General features: G+C 57.7%; 1 protein-coding gene across 3 annotated transcripts; it reads right to left on the bottom strand.

Moving 5' to 3' along the window:
* Positions 1-482: 482 nt before the first annotated feature.
* STX1A (syntaxin 1A) lies at positions 483-16,968 on the bottom strand. Of its 3 annotated transcripts, none has more exons than XM_045819454.1 (10): positions 16,887-16,968; positions 9,012-9,089; positions 8,597-8,696; positions 5,969-6,043; positions 5,190-5,263; positions 4,984-5,092; positions 4,814-4,887; positions 3,878-4,015; positions 2,247-2,357; positions 483-1,880 (listed from the first exon to the last, which is right to left on the bottom strand). In XM_045819454.1, the coding sequence occupies exons 1-10, from the start codon at positions 16,914-16,916 to the stop codon at positions 1,803-1,805; spliced, it is 867 nt and encodes a 288-aa protein (XP_045675410.1). In that variant the 5' UTR covers positions 16,917-16,968; the 3' UTR covers positions 483-1,802. The 3 variants fall into 3 exon arrangements, 1 of the variants encoding a protein (XP_045675410.1); XR_006783482.1 differs by having other exon boundaries at positions 1,842-1,880; positions 2,247-2,440; XR_006783483.1 differs by lacking the exon at positions 483-1,880 and having other exon boundaries at positions 2,312-2,440; positions 3,760-4,015.
* Between the last annotated feature and the right edge of the window lie 1,447 nt (positions 16,969-18,415).

The following is an 18,415-nucleotide window of genomic DNA, read 5'->3' as shown; positions in this document are numbered from 1 at the left end:
ATAAATAAGTGGGACAACAAATTGTTCTCTCTCCTTCCGTGTCTAAAATCAGTTTTTAAAAAGGCATTGTCCAGCCCAGCGGTCTGGGCTGACCTTTGGCCCTGAGTTGCATCAGCAGCTGCTGACCAGTCCAGCACTTGGTTGTCTTGGGTGTCTCCTTTCTGATCACTAGTGGTTAGAAAGGCAGGTCCCATCTACACTGGGGTGTGTGAGGGACTGAAGAATGGTAAGAGAATCCACTGGTTGCCAGTGACTTGAGAAAAGTGGGAAGATCTGGGCCTTCAATAATAGAACAGACATCAGATGCCGAGCAGGAGCTTAGACATGCAGGCTGCAGTGGAGGGGCCAGGTCTAGCAGTTGGAGGCTGGGATCCTTCGCTGCTGAACCTGTTCCCCATATTGTCACACACTCACCCCCAAGTTCTAAGGCCATAACATTGTAATAGTAAGGAATCTAGAGCAGAGGCACAGTACAGATACAAATGTTTATTCTACATAAAAATTTCACAAAATGGGCAGCTGGTTGTACCAAGACCTTTGGTGAAGGGGTAAAGGAGGGCAGGGAAGTCATTAAAGAAGGCAACACGGACAGTGGTCACAGTCACTGGGCAGGAGCAAAGCTGAGGGAAGTGGGGCTCAGACTTGGCCCCACTCCCTGCCGCATGCACTTGCATGCACACTCCTTGCCTGTCAACGAGGAAGAGAAGGATCTTGAAGTGGGGGCACATTTCTGACTTGAAAAGCCCCGAGATGGTGGGGAGGGAGGTACCCCTCCCTGGCTAGCTGCTGAATACTGCATCCAAGACACCTGACACTCACGTGGCACATCAATGGGGGACAAGCAAGGGGAGGATGTGATTGCAGGCCTGAAGTGATACCTGACTTCCCAGAGCACAAAAGAGCAGGGACCACTGTCCCAAACATGCAACACAATGGCTTGATGACCTAACTAAGGCCTGCTGAGGAGAACGGCTAGCCCAGGTTGTGGGCTTGGCCAGACCGGGGCCTGCTCTGCCTCTCTAGCTCCAAGGGTGGCTGGAGACCAGGCACCAGCCAGCCTCTTCCAGGATGTGATCTGGGGTCAGGCAAAGCCCAGGTTGCTCCTGGTGCTCTAGGAATGTGGGAAGGGAGGTTGAGGCAGTCAAAGACCTGTTGGACTCTGCCCATAGGTAGGGGAGGGAGCCTGGTCTTAACATGGCCAGAAGCCACCTGGCCACAGCACCCTGAGCCTCCCTGGCAGTGATTGGCTGTTAAGAGGCTTAGAGCTGGGCTGTCTCTCAGGGCCATCCCTCCCCTAACCTGAAAAGCAGCACCATGTGGCCAGCTGGTCCCCACCCCTCAGGGGGCTGGGCTTAGGGGGACAGCTGGAGAAGACAGGGCAGATGGGTGGGTCAATAGGAGGCAAGGTTAGAGTCCAGAGAGTCTTGATACCCAGAGAAGGCAGACCCCCGGGTTAAGAGTGGAATTACTAGAGGCAGAGGAAGGGGAACATGGCTACCTCCCGCAGCCCTGCCTATAAAGGGTGAGGCAGCCTGGGCCAGGGCCTGAGTCTGTCCCTTGCTGACCTGTCCCCACCCCACTGGCTGTTTCCAGCCTGGCTCCCCTCTACCTCTCTCGTACAGACGCACACTGTTACAAAGATCATGCACACGACGGCTCAGGGCAGGGTGGGTATGGAGAGCCCCGTTACAGAAAGGAGCAGTGTGGAGTGGGAAGGAGAGGTTCCGAGCCGAAGGGCGTCAGCAGCCAGGGGGCTTCCTTAGGGTGGACCATCCAGAGTGGAGTGGCAGGTGGGGTAGTTTCTATCCAAAGATACCTCCAAAGATGGAGGCAATGACAATGCCCAGGACCACACAGCAGATGATGATCATGATCTTCTTCTGAACCAGAGAAGCAGGAGGGAAAGGCCTCAGTCAGCTCATAGGAGCAGCTGGGGCTGGGCAGAGCTTTGAGGAGACGGGACATTAGAGTATCCTGAGAGGACTGAGTGGGTAAAGCTGCCACCTGACAGAGACCCGAACAGGCAGTCCTTTTCAGGCCTGTCTGGGGCTGTGATGACGGCTGAGGGCTGGAGAGTCCGGAGGGCTAACTGTGGGGAAGGTGATGACCTGGAATGGGCCTGGGGGTGGTTACAATGAGGCACTGCAGACTTGGGAGAGGTGGGATAGAGGCAGAGTTGGAGGGGGATCTGTGATAACAGATGGGTACATGGGAAATGTGGTTTGGGCAGAGTTGGGGCTACTGACCCGGCGCGCCTTGCTCTGGTACTTGACGGCCTTCTTGGTGTCAGACACGGCTCTTTCCACGTAGTCCACGGAGTGCTCCACGTTGTACTCAATCCTGTCAATCATCTCCCCCTGTGGGGCCAGGAGCATTCGAGCTCCAGAGGGCCCTCCTCAGGGTCCAGAGGAGGCTTGGGGCAGGACTTCAGGGAAGTGCCCTGAGGTTAGAGAAAAGGGGTGTGAGGAGAATGGGGTTCAGCTTCTTACCTATGCCCTGCAGGCCAGGCAGCCCTGGTAGCTCCTGCCTCTCTCCAGAGCAGCCATCCTGGGGAGGGAACTGGCCATGCAGCCTCAGCCAAGGGCATGCGGACCATGCAAAGAATGTTCAGCTGGGGCCCTGACCCTAGTGCCTGGTGCAGAGGACCGTTCAGGGCAGAGGAGGGCAGGGGTAGGAGTGAATGGGCTGGAGTGTGGCAGTAGCTCACAAGGTGACCATAGTGAGCCCCCAATTCCATCTTCCCCAGGCATGATGTATTTGGTCTTCAATGTTTAAGAACACCGCCTCCCCCTGCCCAGCCCCACAGTCTGCTTGGGCCCTGCAATCTGGTCCCATGCAGCCTGCAGAGGCCACTCTGACCATGACACTGCCCAAAACTCCCAACGGCACTGTGCTGACAACTGACAGCTCTCTCCAAGTCCTTCACTCCCACGGGCGTCCATGTCACCATAATTTCTCACCCAGTAGCAGCAGCAGCATGCTCAGGAGCTCCCTGCTTCCTGATAGGCGGGTCACACCACTCCCACTTAAGACCCTCCAGTCTAAAAGAGACTCCACCTGCCAAGGCCCCCGTCTACCTCATCTCCAACTGCCCTGTGCTCTGGCCACATGGACCTCCTTTCTGCCCCTCAGGTATGTCAGGACCACGGTGTTGCTGGTCCCTCTGCCTGAGCCAGCTCTTCATTCTTCCTCTGTAATGTCTCTAGAGCTCAAACACTGCCTCCTCAGAGAGGCCTTTCTAACCACCCCATCCAAAGTGGCCTCCACAGTGACTGTATCAAAGTGGTGCTCCAAGGCTGACCCTTGGACTAGTAACATCAGCATCACCCTTTAGCATGTTAGAAATGCAAACTCCTACCCCAGCCTATTCATCTCTGGGAATGGGAATTAGAACAGGGAAACTTACAAGAAAAGCCCTCCAAGTGATTCTTGGGCACTTTGAAGTTTGAGAACTACTGCTCTATCTCCATGCTGCCTTCTAACATTTCCTGAGTACTTGGCAAAACTGGAATGACAGTTGTCATTTACTTATGCTGCCCTTCATCCAACAGACATCAGCTCCAGGAAGCAGGCTCTCAGCTGTCCTAGAAAAATGCCCATCCACCTTGTCTACATGACAAACAGCTGGTAGATAAGGTAGGAAAAGGTGGTTGGGGCCATGCAGGGCCTGGGATCCTGGAGGGCCAAGCAGAGCCATGCAGAGGGGACTTTACGGGAGTGAGGCCCTGGAGGCAATTTCAATAGCAGGTGGTTAGTTACCTGAAGACTCGGTCCCTCCCAGGCAGGGCAGCGTGTTGGGTAGAAAAGGTGGGGGTTAGCGCAGCCCTGGGTGCTGCTGTGGGATGGGGGCCAGAGCAGTGGGGCTCTGGGTACTCACCTGGCTCTCCACAAGCATGGCCATGTCCATGAACATGTCATGCAGCTCACGGATGCTGTTCTCCAGCTTAATGATCTCACTGTGCCGAGTCTCAATCTCGCTTAGGGCCTGCTTCGAAATGCTGGAGTCCATGATGATCTAGGGACAGGAGCAATGGGCTGGGACCCAGGCGCTTGCTGAAGGGGGTGGGGACCAGGAAAACAGGAGGCCAACTGCAAAAGCAGCTGGGATGGTCAGTGGCGTGAGCAGAAGGTACTGGAAGGAGAGCCTGAGTCTTCCTCCTTAGTTGCAGCCCTCCCCGACTTTCTGCTCAGCTCTTACTAGCTGTTACCTAACTTCTCTATGACCCGGTTTCCTACCTGTCACATGGGTGTATTAACACTCCCTACCTGTGCTTGTGCACAGTAACTGCCAAATGAGAGCTCTTATCACCATCGTGGTACAGAGCCCAAGATGACTGCCCGATCAGCCTGGGTGTTACACCGCCTTTTTCCAGTCCCCTCTCCTCCTGTACTGAGTATAGCTGCCCCCTGCCTTCTCCTCCCAGAACCCATACCCCCAAACTGCCTCTTCACCTGTATGCCACCTCCTTCAGGAAGCTCCCTGCTCAGCAGAGCACAGCTTCACTTGAATTTAGAGATGGCCAAGAGCACCACACCCTCCAAGAAGGGAAAAAGGTCCTGAGGATGGTGGAAGGAGACCCAAGCCAGTGGGGAGGGCAGGGGTGGCAAGGAAGTGGATCCACTGAGAGGAACCAGGAGACCTTTGCCACTAACATTTATGTGACCTCAACTTGGTCCCCTCCTTTCTGGGACTTGTCTTCTCTAAAACCTGCCTCACAAGATGGCTGTGTCCAAATACTGCCCATATCAAGCACTCCAGAGTCATGGTGGGAGGGGTCCCAGTAGGAGGGGTGCTTGTGGGGTCCATACTCACCCCAGAGGCAAAGATAGCCGGGTTCCCACTCTCCAGCATGTCCTCCAGCTCCTCGCTGGTCGTGGTCCGGCCAGCTGCAAGCAGGAGTCACAGTGAGTGCAACCCTCCCCAGGGAGTTCAGTGGCAGCTATGCCAGGCACCTCAGCCCCTGCCCCACCCCCTCAGCTTACTGATCTCCAGCTGCCTCTGGATTCGGCCCTTGCAGCGCTCCCTGTAGTCAGATTGTGTCGAATTGTACTCAGACATGACCTCCACAAATTTCCGGGACAGTGTGGAGTGCTGGGGGTCCAAGATGGGGGTGCAGGTGTCAGGCCCAGTCCCGAATGGTCAGAGAGGCTCAGAGGCCAGGTGCCCACCCCAGAGGCCCAGCCCGCACCTGTGTCTTCCGGATCCTCAGGTCGGCGGATGAGCGGTTCAGGCCTTCCTCCTGCTCAATGCTCTGCTCGATACCTGGGGGAATAGATAGCTGCTGAGCCATAATCTGCCCCCCATTCACCACTGACCCCCGACCCACACCACCAGGATCTGGCTTAGGAACTCCCTGGGGAGTCTTGTGTGGCCCATAAGTGGAGTCACATGGAAAAGAGAGGAAAAGGGAGGGCCAGGCACTGACAGAGGAGGAGCCAACAGGGGCCCTTCTAGGCATGATGCATGTGTAGGCATGTGCACATATGCACCCCCACTTGTGAGCACGTACTATATGCTGGGCCTGGTGGCTCAGGCCCATGCTGTCTCTCTGGTGCTCAGGAAGGCCTTGCCCGAGTGGGGAGGGCCAGGTGGCTGCAACCTGCAGGGCACACAGGCCCCAGGCCTGTGCGTTCCGGGCATGCACGTCTGTGCTCACCCAGGCGCACGGAGGCTCTGTGTGGAACCAGGCAGTGCTGGCCACTCCTCTCAGGTGTGAAGTGGAGGACAGTGCCCAGAGTGGAGCACTCCCTGGATGAAGCCTCAGGAACACGTCCCAAGGGCCTGCCCAGAGCCTGGCAGAAACAGGCCTGCAAGGTAGCCATTGAGTGAATGGCACAGGATGGCAGCCTCATAAAGGAAAGCAAGGCTCAATGTTCCCCCTCTAAGTTGAAGGAACCCGGTGGGTCATGTGGGGGAGACAGGCCTGGAATGCCCCCCACCTTAGACAAGGCTGGAGCCCAGACTCACTCTTCAATTTGGAGCGCACTTTGTTTGCTGTCTTCTTTATGTCGGACATGAGTTCTTCCAGCTCCTCCTTCGTCTCTGGGGAGGGGGGCAGAAGGGCAGGGGTAGACACCCTGGTTCCCCCATGCCAATGTTCAGGCTCAGCCGCCTGCCCAGGGGGCCTGCCGATGGGGGGCCTCCAGACAGACCCTGGGTCCTGGCTTTTCCCTTTCTTGGCTAAGGCTCTGTCTGCCCCTCCAATGCTGAGCCAAGGCCACACCAGCTGCAGCCTCACCCCCTCCTGTGCTGCCTTCCAAGGAGCCTCCCTTCTTTCCCTGGCTCCCCCACCCCTGCAGATAACAGATGGGTCTAAATTTAAGGCAGAAATAAATTGTGGAGCAGCTGGTGATGCTGCAGTTGGCACTGGAGAGCATTTACTTGATACTTGTCTGAATCGAAGGTGGGGGGTGTGGGCTCACCTAGCGTTACCTGGTGGCCCACCAGTGGGCTGGTGGGACCAGGGAGGCAGAAGCCAGCCCCTATATCAAGGCACCCCGGGCAAGGGGGAGGGGGAGCCAGGTGGCAGACCTTGTTCTACTCACAAAGCCCCCCTCCCCAGGTGCTGAGCTCAGTGGAGGCCAACAGCTGAGAGCCTAGTGGCTGGATGGGGTCAGGAGGCACCTGGAGGCCTGGGTGGGAAGGAGCTTCAAAGAGGTGGGCCCCCTGGAGGTGGCAGTCAGAGGGCCTATGAGAGGCAGAGGTTGAGGGAGGAGTGGTAGCTGGTGTTTCTGGGCCTTGTTCCAACTGGAACAATCTCCCTAAAGCTGGCAGAAGTCAGGAGCGTGCCCAGCTTGCCCCACTCCCTGTGAGGGGTTGGTGGGCCAAGGGGGCAAGATGGCTGCTTCCCTCAGGTGCTAGCTGGGTGGACCAACGGGTCCCAGCAGCCCCCCAGACTCCACTTTCTGGAGAAACTACAACTGAGCTCCAGGCTGCTGCAACCTTCCTCACCCACCCTCTGCTAGCCTCCAGGGCTGGGGTTTCTTCTTGAAGGGTCTATAAAAGATTGGGGAGGGGCGTTTACAGTGGAGGATCAGGTGGGGCTGCTCCCAAGCAGAATGTGAGTGAGGCGGAGTAGGGGCTTTGAAGAGCGGAGGAGGGAAGCCTCTTTCGTATGAACAAAGGAAAACTTGGGCACCAGCCTCTCTAACGTCTCAGCCTTTTTAGCACAGACCCAAAATAGCCCAGCCCGGATGGCTGCCCCCAGAAGAGGCAGAGCAAGCCTCAGCCCAGGAAAGTCCCCCCATTCACTGCTATCTTTTCTTGTGACTCTTCCTTAACTCTGCCTGCCTTTGCCCTAGAACGCTTCACTCCACTCAGGCTGTATCAGCGACCCTGACTGCTCTGCTCGCTCACAGGTGGCAATTCTGAACTGGCTGCTGCTGACTGTGTGACACGGGAAGAAGTGCCAAAGTGGCACAAGGGAGTTTGGCGGGGGAGCTAGGCAGTGCGTCACCCCACGCCACCCCTCCTTCCAGCAGGTGAGAGGCCAAATTCGCAGCTCTTTATAGTTCCTGCCCCACAATCGGCCCCCTTCGACCCACCGTGGACACACACCGACCCAGATACACACGGGCACATCGACAAACCATGTCATGTGCTGCTGTCCCAGACAAGCCTCTGGGGGAGAGGCGAAGCACAGCCACTGCACTGGGTGTGTGGATGTGTGCCCTGCTTTGGGGGTTGCCTCCCTCCTTCCTACCCCTTTCTGGGACAGTCACCTGGGCTCCCAGTTGACTCATTTTGCCTTCCAAGGGCCTGGCACTGGGTTTGGTGGTATGGCATTGGCCTTGGGTTCAGGCACACTGCGGGGCTGTGGAGAGATATTTTTCTGGGTGCTTAAGGATGCCTGCGGGCCTGGGGGTGAGGGTTCATGGACAGGGAGGCAGTGCTGGAAATGAAACTAAAAGCAAGTCCCGAGTGCCTGGGTGGCGGGCTGTGAACCCTGGCCCCTGCCACTGCCCCTGCTAGGGGAGGGGATCTCTGGCTTGCACCTCATCAGCCTCGCACATAACAGTGTAGTAATCCACACCTCAACAGGAACTGTGACAACCAGGTCAGGGAGACGTGTCTGGGGACACAGGCTCCCTGTGTGGAGGGAGGTGACTTCCTGGAGCCCTAAGAATGCCCAGCGCCAGGGTACCAGTGGCCAGGTGTCAAGGCTGGCGGCTCTTTCCGGAAGCTCTGCCTGCTCGGCCAGCTTGCCCTCCTACGGCATTGTTGCTTCAGAGCTGCCATCTGCTCCCCAGGGAGGCAAGGGAAAGGGAGGGGCCGGGCCGAGAAGCCTCCTATTCATCAGAGGGAGCTCCCTCCCACCTTGCCTTCCTCCCAGAATCCCAGAGTTGCAGCCAGCCCAGGGCCTAAGGGGAAAAGCGTTTACCTAAGGAGGGCAGGCTGGCTGCCTGACCCCACCCAGGCCCAAGGAAGGTTACCCCTCCTACCACGAAGTGTTTGTGGGAGACCTGGGTCCAGCATGTGATACTGGCCACTGACCTCCTCCCCATCCTGGCCAGGCCTGGGTGCCCCTCCTGGGCAGCAGAACCTTCCTGGAGGCCTATAGGGCCTGAAACCCACCCCTTACGCCTACACACTCACTCTCGTCAGGGTTGGGGGAGGCCAGGATGGCGCTGTGCTTCCTCTTCACCTCCTCCACGTTCTCTGAGATCTTGTCAATGAAGCCTCGGATCTCCTCCACCTGTGGGCCAAGGCCAGGTGATGAGGGGAAAATCCAGGGTTGAGGCTTCCTGGGCCCCTGGCTTCTCCAGCTCGGGGCTAGAGATCAGGCTCAGGGCCAGACTGCCACTGGCGGTGGGGGGCTGGCTGCGCCAAGTACCTTCCACACCAGGGTGAGGAGTGGGCTGGTCCAACCTCAAACTTTACTCTGTCTGAGCTTCAGTCTATCCACCCTCAAGATAGGTTCCTTAATTGGTGTCTGAAGGCTGCCGAGCTAAGCTGCGGTCACCCAGGGCCTGCCAGTGTATGGGTAAAGGCTGGGTGTGCTGGCTCCCACCTGTTCGAAGAACTCATCCATGAAGCGGTCTCGGTCCACGGTGACAGTGACATCATCGTCATCATCGCTGTCCTTGGCCTGCACAGGGGTGGGTACACATGAGCATACCTATAGTAGGACCACTGGACCTGGAACCCCAAACTGCCTGGCATCCATACATGCCGAGCTTGCAGGCTGCAGCTCCAGGGCAGAGACAACCACGGTGAGACCTGAAAGACCCCTGGTGACCCAGCATGAGGACAGGGGCCTTGCTTGTCAAGTTGGTGACAGGGCCAAGTCTCCGTCTCCAGACCATGGACTCCTTCCCCTCCCTGCCCAGCTGCCTGCCCTCCCCACAGGACCGGGGTCGTCCCAGAACCTCCCTCATTCTAGGGTGCCGCTCGGGAGGCCCTGCCATTGGCTGAGCAAGAAAACCTCAGGGCTTGGTCTCCAGGCCATTGACCCCAACTCATAAGACCTCACCTGAGGCAGGCCACCTGGGAGCCAGAGTTGTCTACTCTCCTGGCTAGGACTACCCAAGCCCTGTTTCCCAGGAAGGCCCTGGAGGGGCGGCCCAGGCCTTTCAGGGCCTGAGCACGCCGATGCCTCCCTCCCGAAAGGCCAGATGGCTCAGACACAGGGCCGTCCCTACAACACCCCGGCCGGGCCTGAGAGAGGGACTGCCTGTTCGGGGCTCTGCCGGGTGCCAGCTTCACCCACTCAGTCCTCTCAGGAGACTCTCTTTCCTGGTCACTTTTGACATAGGGACGTGACCCTCTTTCTTTCCAGGCCCAGAGCTGGGCCCAGCAGCTACAAGAGGCCAGTCATGCTGCGACCTGGCTTGGAGCCTGCCTTCGGCCTCAGCCACAGGTGTGGGCCCCACTCTGCTGCTCCAGGAGCAGCCGGACAGAAGCCACCCTCATCACGGAGTGGGGGCATGGTAATTACACCTCTGACTTCCCAGCACGCTGGCCATGCTCGTTACTGTCCACCCCATACCTTGACTCGGCCAGGGTCCACCCACTCCACTGGCAAGACCAAGGTCCTCTCCACAGCCAAGGCCAGGATACCCAGGGCAGGTCTGTCCCTCTCAGACTGGGGTTCTCAAGCTCGGTCACACCTCCTTATTTCTGGGTGTCCCAAGGGGAGGAGGTACTAGCTGGCTAGGCACTGGCCCTTACCTCCTCGCTCGCCCTCTCTTTCGTCAGGGCCCAGGAGAGAGACTGGCAGAGGCTGAGAAGAGAGGAAAGCTAAGCGACTTACCCTGTGGGTCTATTTGCTCCTCTACAAAAGGGGGACAGTGACACTTGGCTGCGGGGAGGGAGGGCTGAGGACGGATGGGTAAGCACATGTTGTGAAGGGCTATGCCCCGGGTTTCTCAGGGTCCCACTACCCCACCACAGTGGGGCTGGGCTAAGGAGCCTTATGGAGACAGCTTGGAGGGGCCCCTCTCATTGAGAGATCACACCTCCTCCCCCAGCAGCTAAAATAAATCCTGGCGCCCATAAGTGCCTGCAGCGGCTACCAGGTGGCCCCCCTCCCCCTCCCAAGCCCACTCATAGGCACAGGAAATCTAGGAGCCATTTCCACACTTTCAGACCATGCCCCGCCCAGGCGCTGAACTAGAGGAGCACTCCCTAGGGAAACTGAGGCAGAGTGCAGCCTAGAAGGAGACCAGTTCCCTTTCCTGGGCAGCTTGCCAAGTTGGCATCTGACCCTATGAGCTCTTGCCATTCAGGGCCCTGCCTACTCTGTCCCAGAGCCCAGAGAAGGACAGGGGTGCACTCAGAGGAGTGGAAGAATTTCCCAGCTCTCTTCCCAGAAAGGGTGACCTGCTAGGCCTAAAACAAAGGCACTGGAGTCACCAGAGATAAGTCACTGCCAAAGACCCCTGGGGTCTGGGCTGGCGCCCCGCTCTGAGCCTCAGCTTGCCCATCTGTACAACGGTGATGTATCTTCTCCAGGTGTCCAGCCAGCTCTGGCCTGCTGCCTCCACAGCTCCCTGGAGGACCGAAGGCTCCCACAGAAGGTTGGCAAGCAAGCCCTCCTCCAGGCTCTCCATCCACGAGGGCAGAGCTGGGAACAGGACACCCGGGGCCAGGGTCTGACTGGCGCACCCAGGTTGGGGCATTCTGATCAGCCCCAGAGACAACTGGAGAGTCTAGCGCCTGACCTCACAGCTTTGGTCAAACCAGCTGTCACTCCAAGCAAAACCCTGAGGTGATGCTCCAAGGGGAGCGAATCTGATCCTTACCCCTCCAACCCACCCATGGTCCTCCCTGCTTTCCCGTGCAGTTCCCTCTGCCTGGGATGCTGAGTCCGTGACGCTGACATTCTCCTCATCCTTAGATGCCACCTCCTTTCAGAGTCTTGCCCAGCTCCCTTGGGTCAGTACCTCGTTCCTCTGGTTCCCCACACCCTATTCACACCCCTAGTGGAGCCACGGTCAGACTCTCAAGCCCTAAGGGACCTGCATAGTCTCTTTGGCCCCCACTTCCAGTCTCAGCTTGCGTACTCCCTGTGATGATGAGTTCATTAGCTTTCCCAGGAAGCTCTGCCCATCTTGGGCAACCCCAATTGCTAGAAAGTCCCTCCCTTTCCTGTGGTTTCCTGTGGTTTCCATGAAGAACCTGTTGGTGTCTTCTCCCGTGGCTGGCCCTGCCAGAAATCTGAAGGCAGCATCCACACCCTACTTGAGTTTTTAAGTTGGCCATTCCCTCCCCTTCAGATCCTTCCCAGGGGCCCTAAAATATAGCTCCTGCCCATAACTTGTCCAGCTTGGCCTCTGTCTTCTCCTGTAGTACAGGATACAAAGGCAATCTGTTGCTGACTATGGTCTGAGCAGTGCCAAAGAACTGGCCCATCCCCTCCCTCTTTCTATATATTCTACCTCTGTTAATGCAGTCAGAGATCACATAAATTATCTGATGCTATAGCACTTCCTGCCAAGGAAAGCTTCAAGTCCTTCCCTATCACTGTCTTCTTGGTTAGATTTTGGGGTCAAGTGAAAGAATTTTTTTGTTTCATTTCTTCATTTGTGCTGATCCTTGTTCTAGTATGTGAGAACCTGATGGCTCAGGAGTCCGTTGCACCCTGCAACCTCACCCACATCTAGGCCACGGCCCTGGAACAGCGCCTTTCTAGAGATGTCCCTCAGATTAACTCAGGCGCTAATCGGTCCTCACTGATGGACACCGAATAAATGACAAGGATGTAGGAACCCAGCACCACTACCTCCCCTGCCCCCAGCCCAGACACACTCCTGGGCGGGCCAGCGTGAGTATCATACACATACAGGAAGTGCTATTTGTTGAATGATTAGGGCCCTGACTCCCTTGGGAATCCACCAACCCTCTCTGAGTGGTAGTCACAGCTCTGGAAAGAGGGCTGGGGTGGAACTGGGTACTTGGGTGGCTCCCGCGTGGAAGTGGCAGCTAGAGCCACGGGGCAACTACAAGCTTGAAGGTTCAAAAGTCCTCTGGATCAACCCACCCAGCCATCGTGTGGGCATCCTGCCTGCCACCTGGCCAAAGACAGGCTCCGTCTCTTTCTCTTGAACCCCTCCTCTAGACCCCTGCTTAGAGCCCCTGTTCCCAAGGGCTCCTCAAGTCAGAAACTGGGAGACATCCACGCTCTCCCTCCTCTCCCCACACCCAGCCAGCATTCGACTTGTCCTAGTGTTTTCTGTTCATCTTTCATTGGTTCTCAACCCTGGTCCAGCACCAACATCCCTTGGGGGGATTTGAAAAAATGGCTTCCAGGGTCCTACCTCAGAAAGATCAAATCAGAATTTATGGGGGTGGGGATGGTGAGGCCCCTCAAGATTGAGAACCTCCGGTCTGATCTCTCACTCCTTTCTGACATGCTGGCTGTCTCAGCCCAGCCTCAGCACCTCCAGGCTGAGCAAGCAGGAATGAAAACTGGGCGGGTGGGAGGGGATGCTACCCCAACCACAGCAACCTTCAGGAAGGATAGGATCCCCAGTAGAACCACTAAGAAGCCCTAAGCTTCTTGTCAGCGGAGGCTAGGCAGTGCTGGTGGTCGGGCCTGGCAGAGCTCCAGGATTCCAGGATACCTTCCTGGAATCAAGGGCTTGATTCTCCCAAGAGGCGCCTGCAGGCCAGACCCCAGGGACGGCGGCAGCAGGCCAGCCGGCAAGGTTGATTCATTCCTACTGAGTAGGAGTTGCTGTTGTCTGCCTCAAGGGCTATTTTTTTTCCCTTCATCTTTTTAATGACTAATCAAAGTCAATATCATTAGAGGACAGAGGTCCAGAGCTGAGTGGGGTGTGTGAGAGGCCAAGCTGGGTCTCCAGGAAAGAGGGCTCTCCAGTCTGATCCCCATCCTGTGTTCTCCCTCCTCCACTGGATCCCTGCTCTCAGCAGGGTCTGCCGCTCAGCAGGGCCGCAGAGGAGCTCAGGATGGCAGCTTCAGGGGGTGGACAGGGGCTGGGCTCTGCCCCAGATGCTGTGTGACCTTGGAAAACTCCTGACCCTTTCTGGACCTCAGTTTTCTAACTTGTAAGACAGGAGGTTGGACCAGATAGTCCCTGAAGGCCATTCCAGCTGCATCCCAGATGAAAACGTGCTCAAATCCATTGTTTCTTTTGGGAAACCCCAAGGAGATCATTGGAGGGAGGGAAGAAGGGCCTATTCTTAAACCCCCACTTCTTCTACTCCTCAAGGCAGACCCTGCTGGCCCCGCTGTACAGATGAAATGAGCACAGAGAGAATAAGGCACAAACCTGCCTGGTGTTACTCTGGGACCCCCAGTCTCTTCCTAGCAGTGAGGGAGGAAAGGGAAACTGGTGGGCAAAGAGGGACTGGACTTCCCACGCAGGCCCTCCCCAGCCGTGCCAGGGGGCTGGGCCCTGCCCCAGATCAGTGTCAGGACCACCCCCCTCCCATCCTCTTGTTGGGCATTCCCACCTCTTTGCCTTTTGTCGCTCTGGCCCCTCATTTTGGACAACCTTCCTCCACCCACTCATATCAAATTCCTCCTCCTGAGTCATCCCAAGTCCTCTTCTTCCAGGAAGGCTTCTTCCAGGGTCTGGCCACACCGACTCTCCCTCCTCCCTCTGTCCTCTCACTGCCGCAGCAGGTCCCTTGTGCCCCGCACAGCCCGGCATGTACATAAACACAGCGCTGGGCCCAGGGCGGGTGGATCGGCCCCAAGAAGTTCTCAGAAAGAAAACCAGGGAGGCCTCTGAATTGGAGGAAGGAGGCAACTGCATGCCAGGCAGGGCTTCCGGGCACCTTGCCCTCAAAGTCCCCCAGGCTGTGACTCTGGGCTAGTCTTTGCCCTTCCTGAGCCTCTACTTGTGCTTCTGATCGCTGAGGGCTGCCTACAGCGTTAAGGCCCCACACTGGCCCTGATGATCCAGCCCTTCACTCTCCACATGAGAGGATGGGGCAGGAGCAGGCTGGAGGGCTGAATCCAGCCTGCAGAGCGCGGAGGAAACGAGGCAGCTCCTTCACCCAGTGTGACTTTTAGAAATAAATTTCCTTTCTGGCCTTCCTTCCTAATGTGATGGGGTTAGGCAGGGATGGGGATGAGGAGGCTGGGGGCACTGCATGCTGCTGTCTCAAGCACCACCTCTGTCCAGTACTGGCCTCTTGGTTCCTGAGGATTCTGGTCTGAAAATCCTGGCTCCGGGGGTTCAAGGTCTCCCCCAAATATAGAGTCAGAGTCAGGAGTCCTGTGACCACACCTCTTGCCCTGAGAATCTGGGTTCTAGGTTTTCCTATCTCCACTTCATAGATGGGAACTTGAGGCCCAGAGGGAAACCATGGGAATGGCAGCCCCAGATTAACTATTCCACACCTCCCCACTATTGTGGATTCTGTACCCCATCCAGGGTTCTAGAAACCCCTAATGGGAAGGCCCCCAGCAATGAGTATGGCAGCCTCCATGGGCTCAGAATACCTGAGGGCTGGGGTCTGGAGAGGATGATTCACAGAGAAACCAGGCCTTACCATCTAAGCGCCCACCTGGGCTACAGGGGGCGGGGCAGAGGGGTCGCAGAAACACATACATACGAGCTGACAGACTTGGGTGCAAGCTCCCTACAACTCAAGCTCTCCTGAGAGTCACCCAGTCCCAGCCAGGCCTAAGTCTGCTGCCTGCCTTCAGGACTGCGCAAAGTCCCTTTCTGCCATCCCTTTTGATCTACCAGGCAAGCCACTTGCTCTCTTGTGCCTCAGTTTCCCCTTCAGCAGAGCCAGAAGCCCTGCCATATGCAGAGGACTGTGTTCCCTCGGACCACTGGCTCCCACGTACACTCTTGTCTGACCCACTGGGTGCCCAAACATCAGCAGAAGCACCATAAGACCATTCACTGCAAAGATTACTCTTTCTGACTCAACGCAGCACAGGAAACTTGAGGGCAACCGCAAGGGCTGGCAGGGAAGTGTTCAGATACCACATAGAACATGAGGGACTGTCTTCTTCCTTTGAAACCTCTTGGGGTTCACCCGGGGTCTGGGCACTTAGGAATAACACAGGTCTGCCAGGTAGGGTTGGGGCTAGCAGTCGGAGCAAGAGGGAAATGAAGGCAGGCATGTACAGGGCCCAGCCCCAGGCTGTCCAGGGGACAAGACTGGTATATTGGGGAAGACGCAGGCACAAACACAGGGAGCCTCTGGGCGGGAGGGCAAGCCATGGGATCAAAAGCCCAAAGGACACTTGAAACTTTCCATATGAGGGGACTTAGGTCTCTGGTTCCAAGGTGGGCAGCAGGGGTAGGGTTCTGGGGAGCCGGTGAGCTAAGGCTCCCCCAGAAAACAGCAGGCAGGGCTTACCAACCAGCACGGTGGTCAGTCTGGGGACCAGACGCAACTCAACCGGGTCTAGAGCACTGATGCCCCCCCGCCCCTCGCCACAGGCAGGGTTCATTTCCTTCACTGTTTGCCCCCCACCCCCACCCCAGAGGCCTTCGGGCTTGAGAATCCCTAAGGGCAGAGATGCAAACTTTGCTAAAAGGCAGAAGCGAGGGGAGAGGGAAGGGTTGTAGATGAGAAGCAGGAGGCAGGGGTCTCTGTCAGGGCTGCGAGAGGGTGGGCTCTAACTCAGAACCTTTGCGCATCCTCCTACTCCCCCCACACCCCGGGGGGCCTCTGAGACACAGGTGGGAAATAGATTTAGGTCTGAATCGACCACAGAACCCCTGAAGGGTCTCGAAATGCTGTGCCGGGCTGCACGCAGGCCACGAAGGTGGACGGGGGCGGGGGGGAGGGGATCTGACCCCTCCCGCACCTGGGCTGGCAGCAGATCCCAATCGCGACCCAGTGGGGAGCCACAGGTGATGGGAGCTACAGGTGATGGGAGGTATGGGGGAGGCGGGGCATCCCGTGAGCCAGCGCCCGCCATGGAACCCGGCCCCACCCGACCGCCCGCTTTCCGCAGCGCATCCCGCAGCGGGGCTCTAGGCAGGGGACCCCTCAAGACCCCTTCCCACCACGGTCCGTCGTCCGTTTATACCACAGCTGGGACAGGAGGATCAGTGATCAGGCACCGTGTGGGGACAGACACCCGACTCGCTCCGCGGGCCGGGAGAGAGGTCAAGCTTCTGTCCTGCCATCGATTTCCAATCAATACCCCTTCGACCCCCCACCCCCCACCCCTGGCAACAAGGAGGAGCGTAAAAGTTTAACCAGGACCCCGGACTCTATCCACCAGCTCGCCGGCCAACGAGGCTGAGCTCACGCCAGCCCGTGACCCCGAGTGGGTCGGAGGGGTGGGACCCGTTGGGGGCTCCGGGTTCCCAGTTCCGCTCCGCTCTCTCCGGTCCCGGTCGAGGATGCAGGGGCTGCCGCTCAGGTGACTACAGGAGCTGGGTGAGGAGTGGCCCACGCGCAGGACGGGAGGCGAGCGGCGGCGCTCGGAGGCCGAACTCACCGTGCGGAGCTCTTGGGTTCGGTCCTTCATGCTCCCGGGAGTGGCCGCGGCGCCGGCTGCAGCCTTGTGAGTCCCGCATGCGCGGCGGCCTCCCCGCGGCTGCGCAGCGCTAGCCGGGCCCCGCCCCGGCCCCCGGGACCCCAGCCCAGCCCAGCCCGGCCGCGCCCAGCGTCTGCCCCGCCCTGCCAGGCTCTGACCTAGCGTAGGACCTGGAAGTCAGGCTCCTTACCCTCACCTCCCACAAGGACCTCTGTTGGGTCAAATCCGTGGGATCTCGTCCCCCTGCGTCTTGACCCGTGATCCCTGCCTAGACTGGATCTCAAAGACCCTGCGCTCTGCCTTTCTCCAACCCTCCCTCGACTCAGCCTCTCAGCTTCATTCTGGACCCTAGATCTTTACCTCCCCGACCCCTTCCCACCCCAGTCCCTCACATCCCTGAGGATTGGCTGGAGGTTGGACCCCTACCTTGCTTTTAATGCTTGGAACCTCCATTACCACCACCCCCTTCAAAAACCTTCCCCAGTGTTCCAGCCTTTGAGACCCTGCCCTACACCCCTTTCCCCATCCTTTCACCAAGACTCAGGCTCTGACCCCCACTTTCCCCAGAAGTATTTCTCAGTTCACAAGTCTGATAGTGGGTGACCACCCCCTTTCCTTTAGTTTCCACTCGCAGCAGGATGCAGGAACACTTCTATCTTTGGGGAAGGGAGATCAAAGTTATAGCTCCTCTCTTCTCCTCATCCCTGCATCCCCAACCCGGAGCCCCAGCTCTAAGCCTGAGATCCTCTTTCCTATCTAGAAGCTGGGACCCAGCTCCCTCTGGCACTAATGGGAAGATCTTAGCAATACTGTGGAGGGGCTGTGAATGGGGGCTAGTCAATAGCAGATGCTCCTTTTCTGGTCCCCGCCAGCATCTTGTTGAGATAGCAGCCACACACACACACACACCCCAGCTGTCTCCTCTGTGCCCTGGCCCAGACCCTCTTGACCTCAAGCCAAGCACACCCTCTTCCCTTTCCCAGGGCTTTGCCCATTGCCCTGGAGCTGGGCCAGCCCCTTGCTGCCCAATATGTCCGGGCCTGGCACTTATCCCAGACTGTGGGCACAGGTTAGCTGGCTGGCAAACAATCTAGAGACACTGTTCCAGCCATCTATGGAAAATCTGGCCCAAAAGTAGCTCAGAGGTGGCCTGGCATGTGAGACAGCCACACCTTTCCTGGTTGTCCAGACCTTGAGTGTCCCATAGAACAAGCACTGGTGGTTCTATACCCTTTTTGGTGGTACAAAACGGTACCTGGTTTTTGACAGATGCAAAACCAGGACTCCCCTGCTAGAGGGACTGGCTCTGGGTTACAGGGAACAAACGGTAGGGAAGGCGCTGCCCGGCTCCTAATGCAGAGTGCTTTCTGCGCACAGCATAATTCAGTGGGGTAGGTCACGGGTGTACCCCAGAGCTCAGTGTCCGGCCATGTGGGGAGAGGGCAATAATAGGAGGCACAGCTCCTACCCTCAGAGATCCCAGATGTCAT

The sequence above is a fragment of the Phyllostomus hastatus genome, unplaced genomic scaffold, assembly GCF_019186645.2.
Source record: "Phyllostomus hastatus isolate PE091 unplaced genomic scaffold, TTU_PhHast_1.1 phas_scaffold_385, whole genome shotgun sequence".
NCBI classification, from domain to species: Eukaryota; Metazoa; Chordata; class Mammalia; order Chiroptera; family Phyllostomidae; genus Phyllostomus; species Phyllostomus hastatus.
This window is presented reverse-complemented; position numbering and strand designations above follow the sequence as displayed.

Coding starts and splice junctions, on each gene's coding strand:
- STX1A (XM_045819454.1), bottom strand. CDS start 16,916: ATGAAGGACCGAACCCAAGAGCTCCGCACG. Junction 5,264..5,968: donor AGTGCGCTCCAAATTGAAGA/GTGAGTCTGGGC, acceptor CTATTCCCCCAG/GTATCGAGCAGAGCATTGAG. Junction 2,358..3,877: donor CCATGCTTGTGGAGAGCCAG/GTGAGTACCCAG, acceptor CTGGCCCCACAG/GGGGAGATGATTGACAGGAT.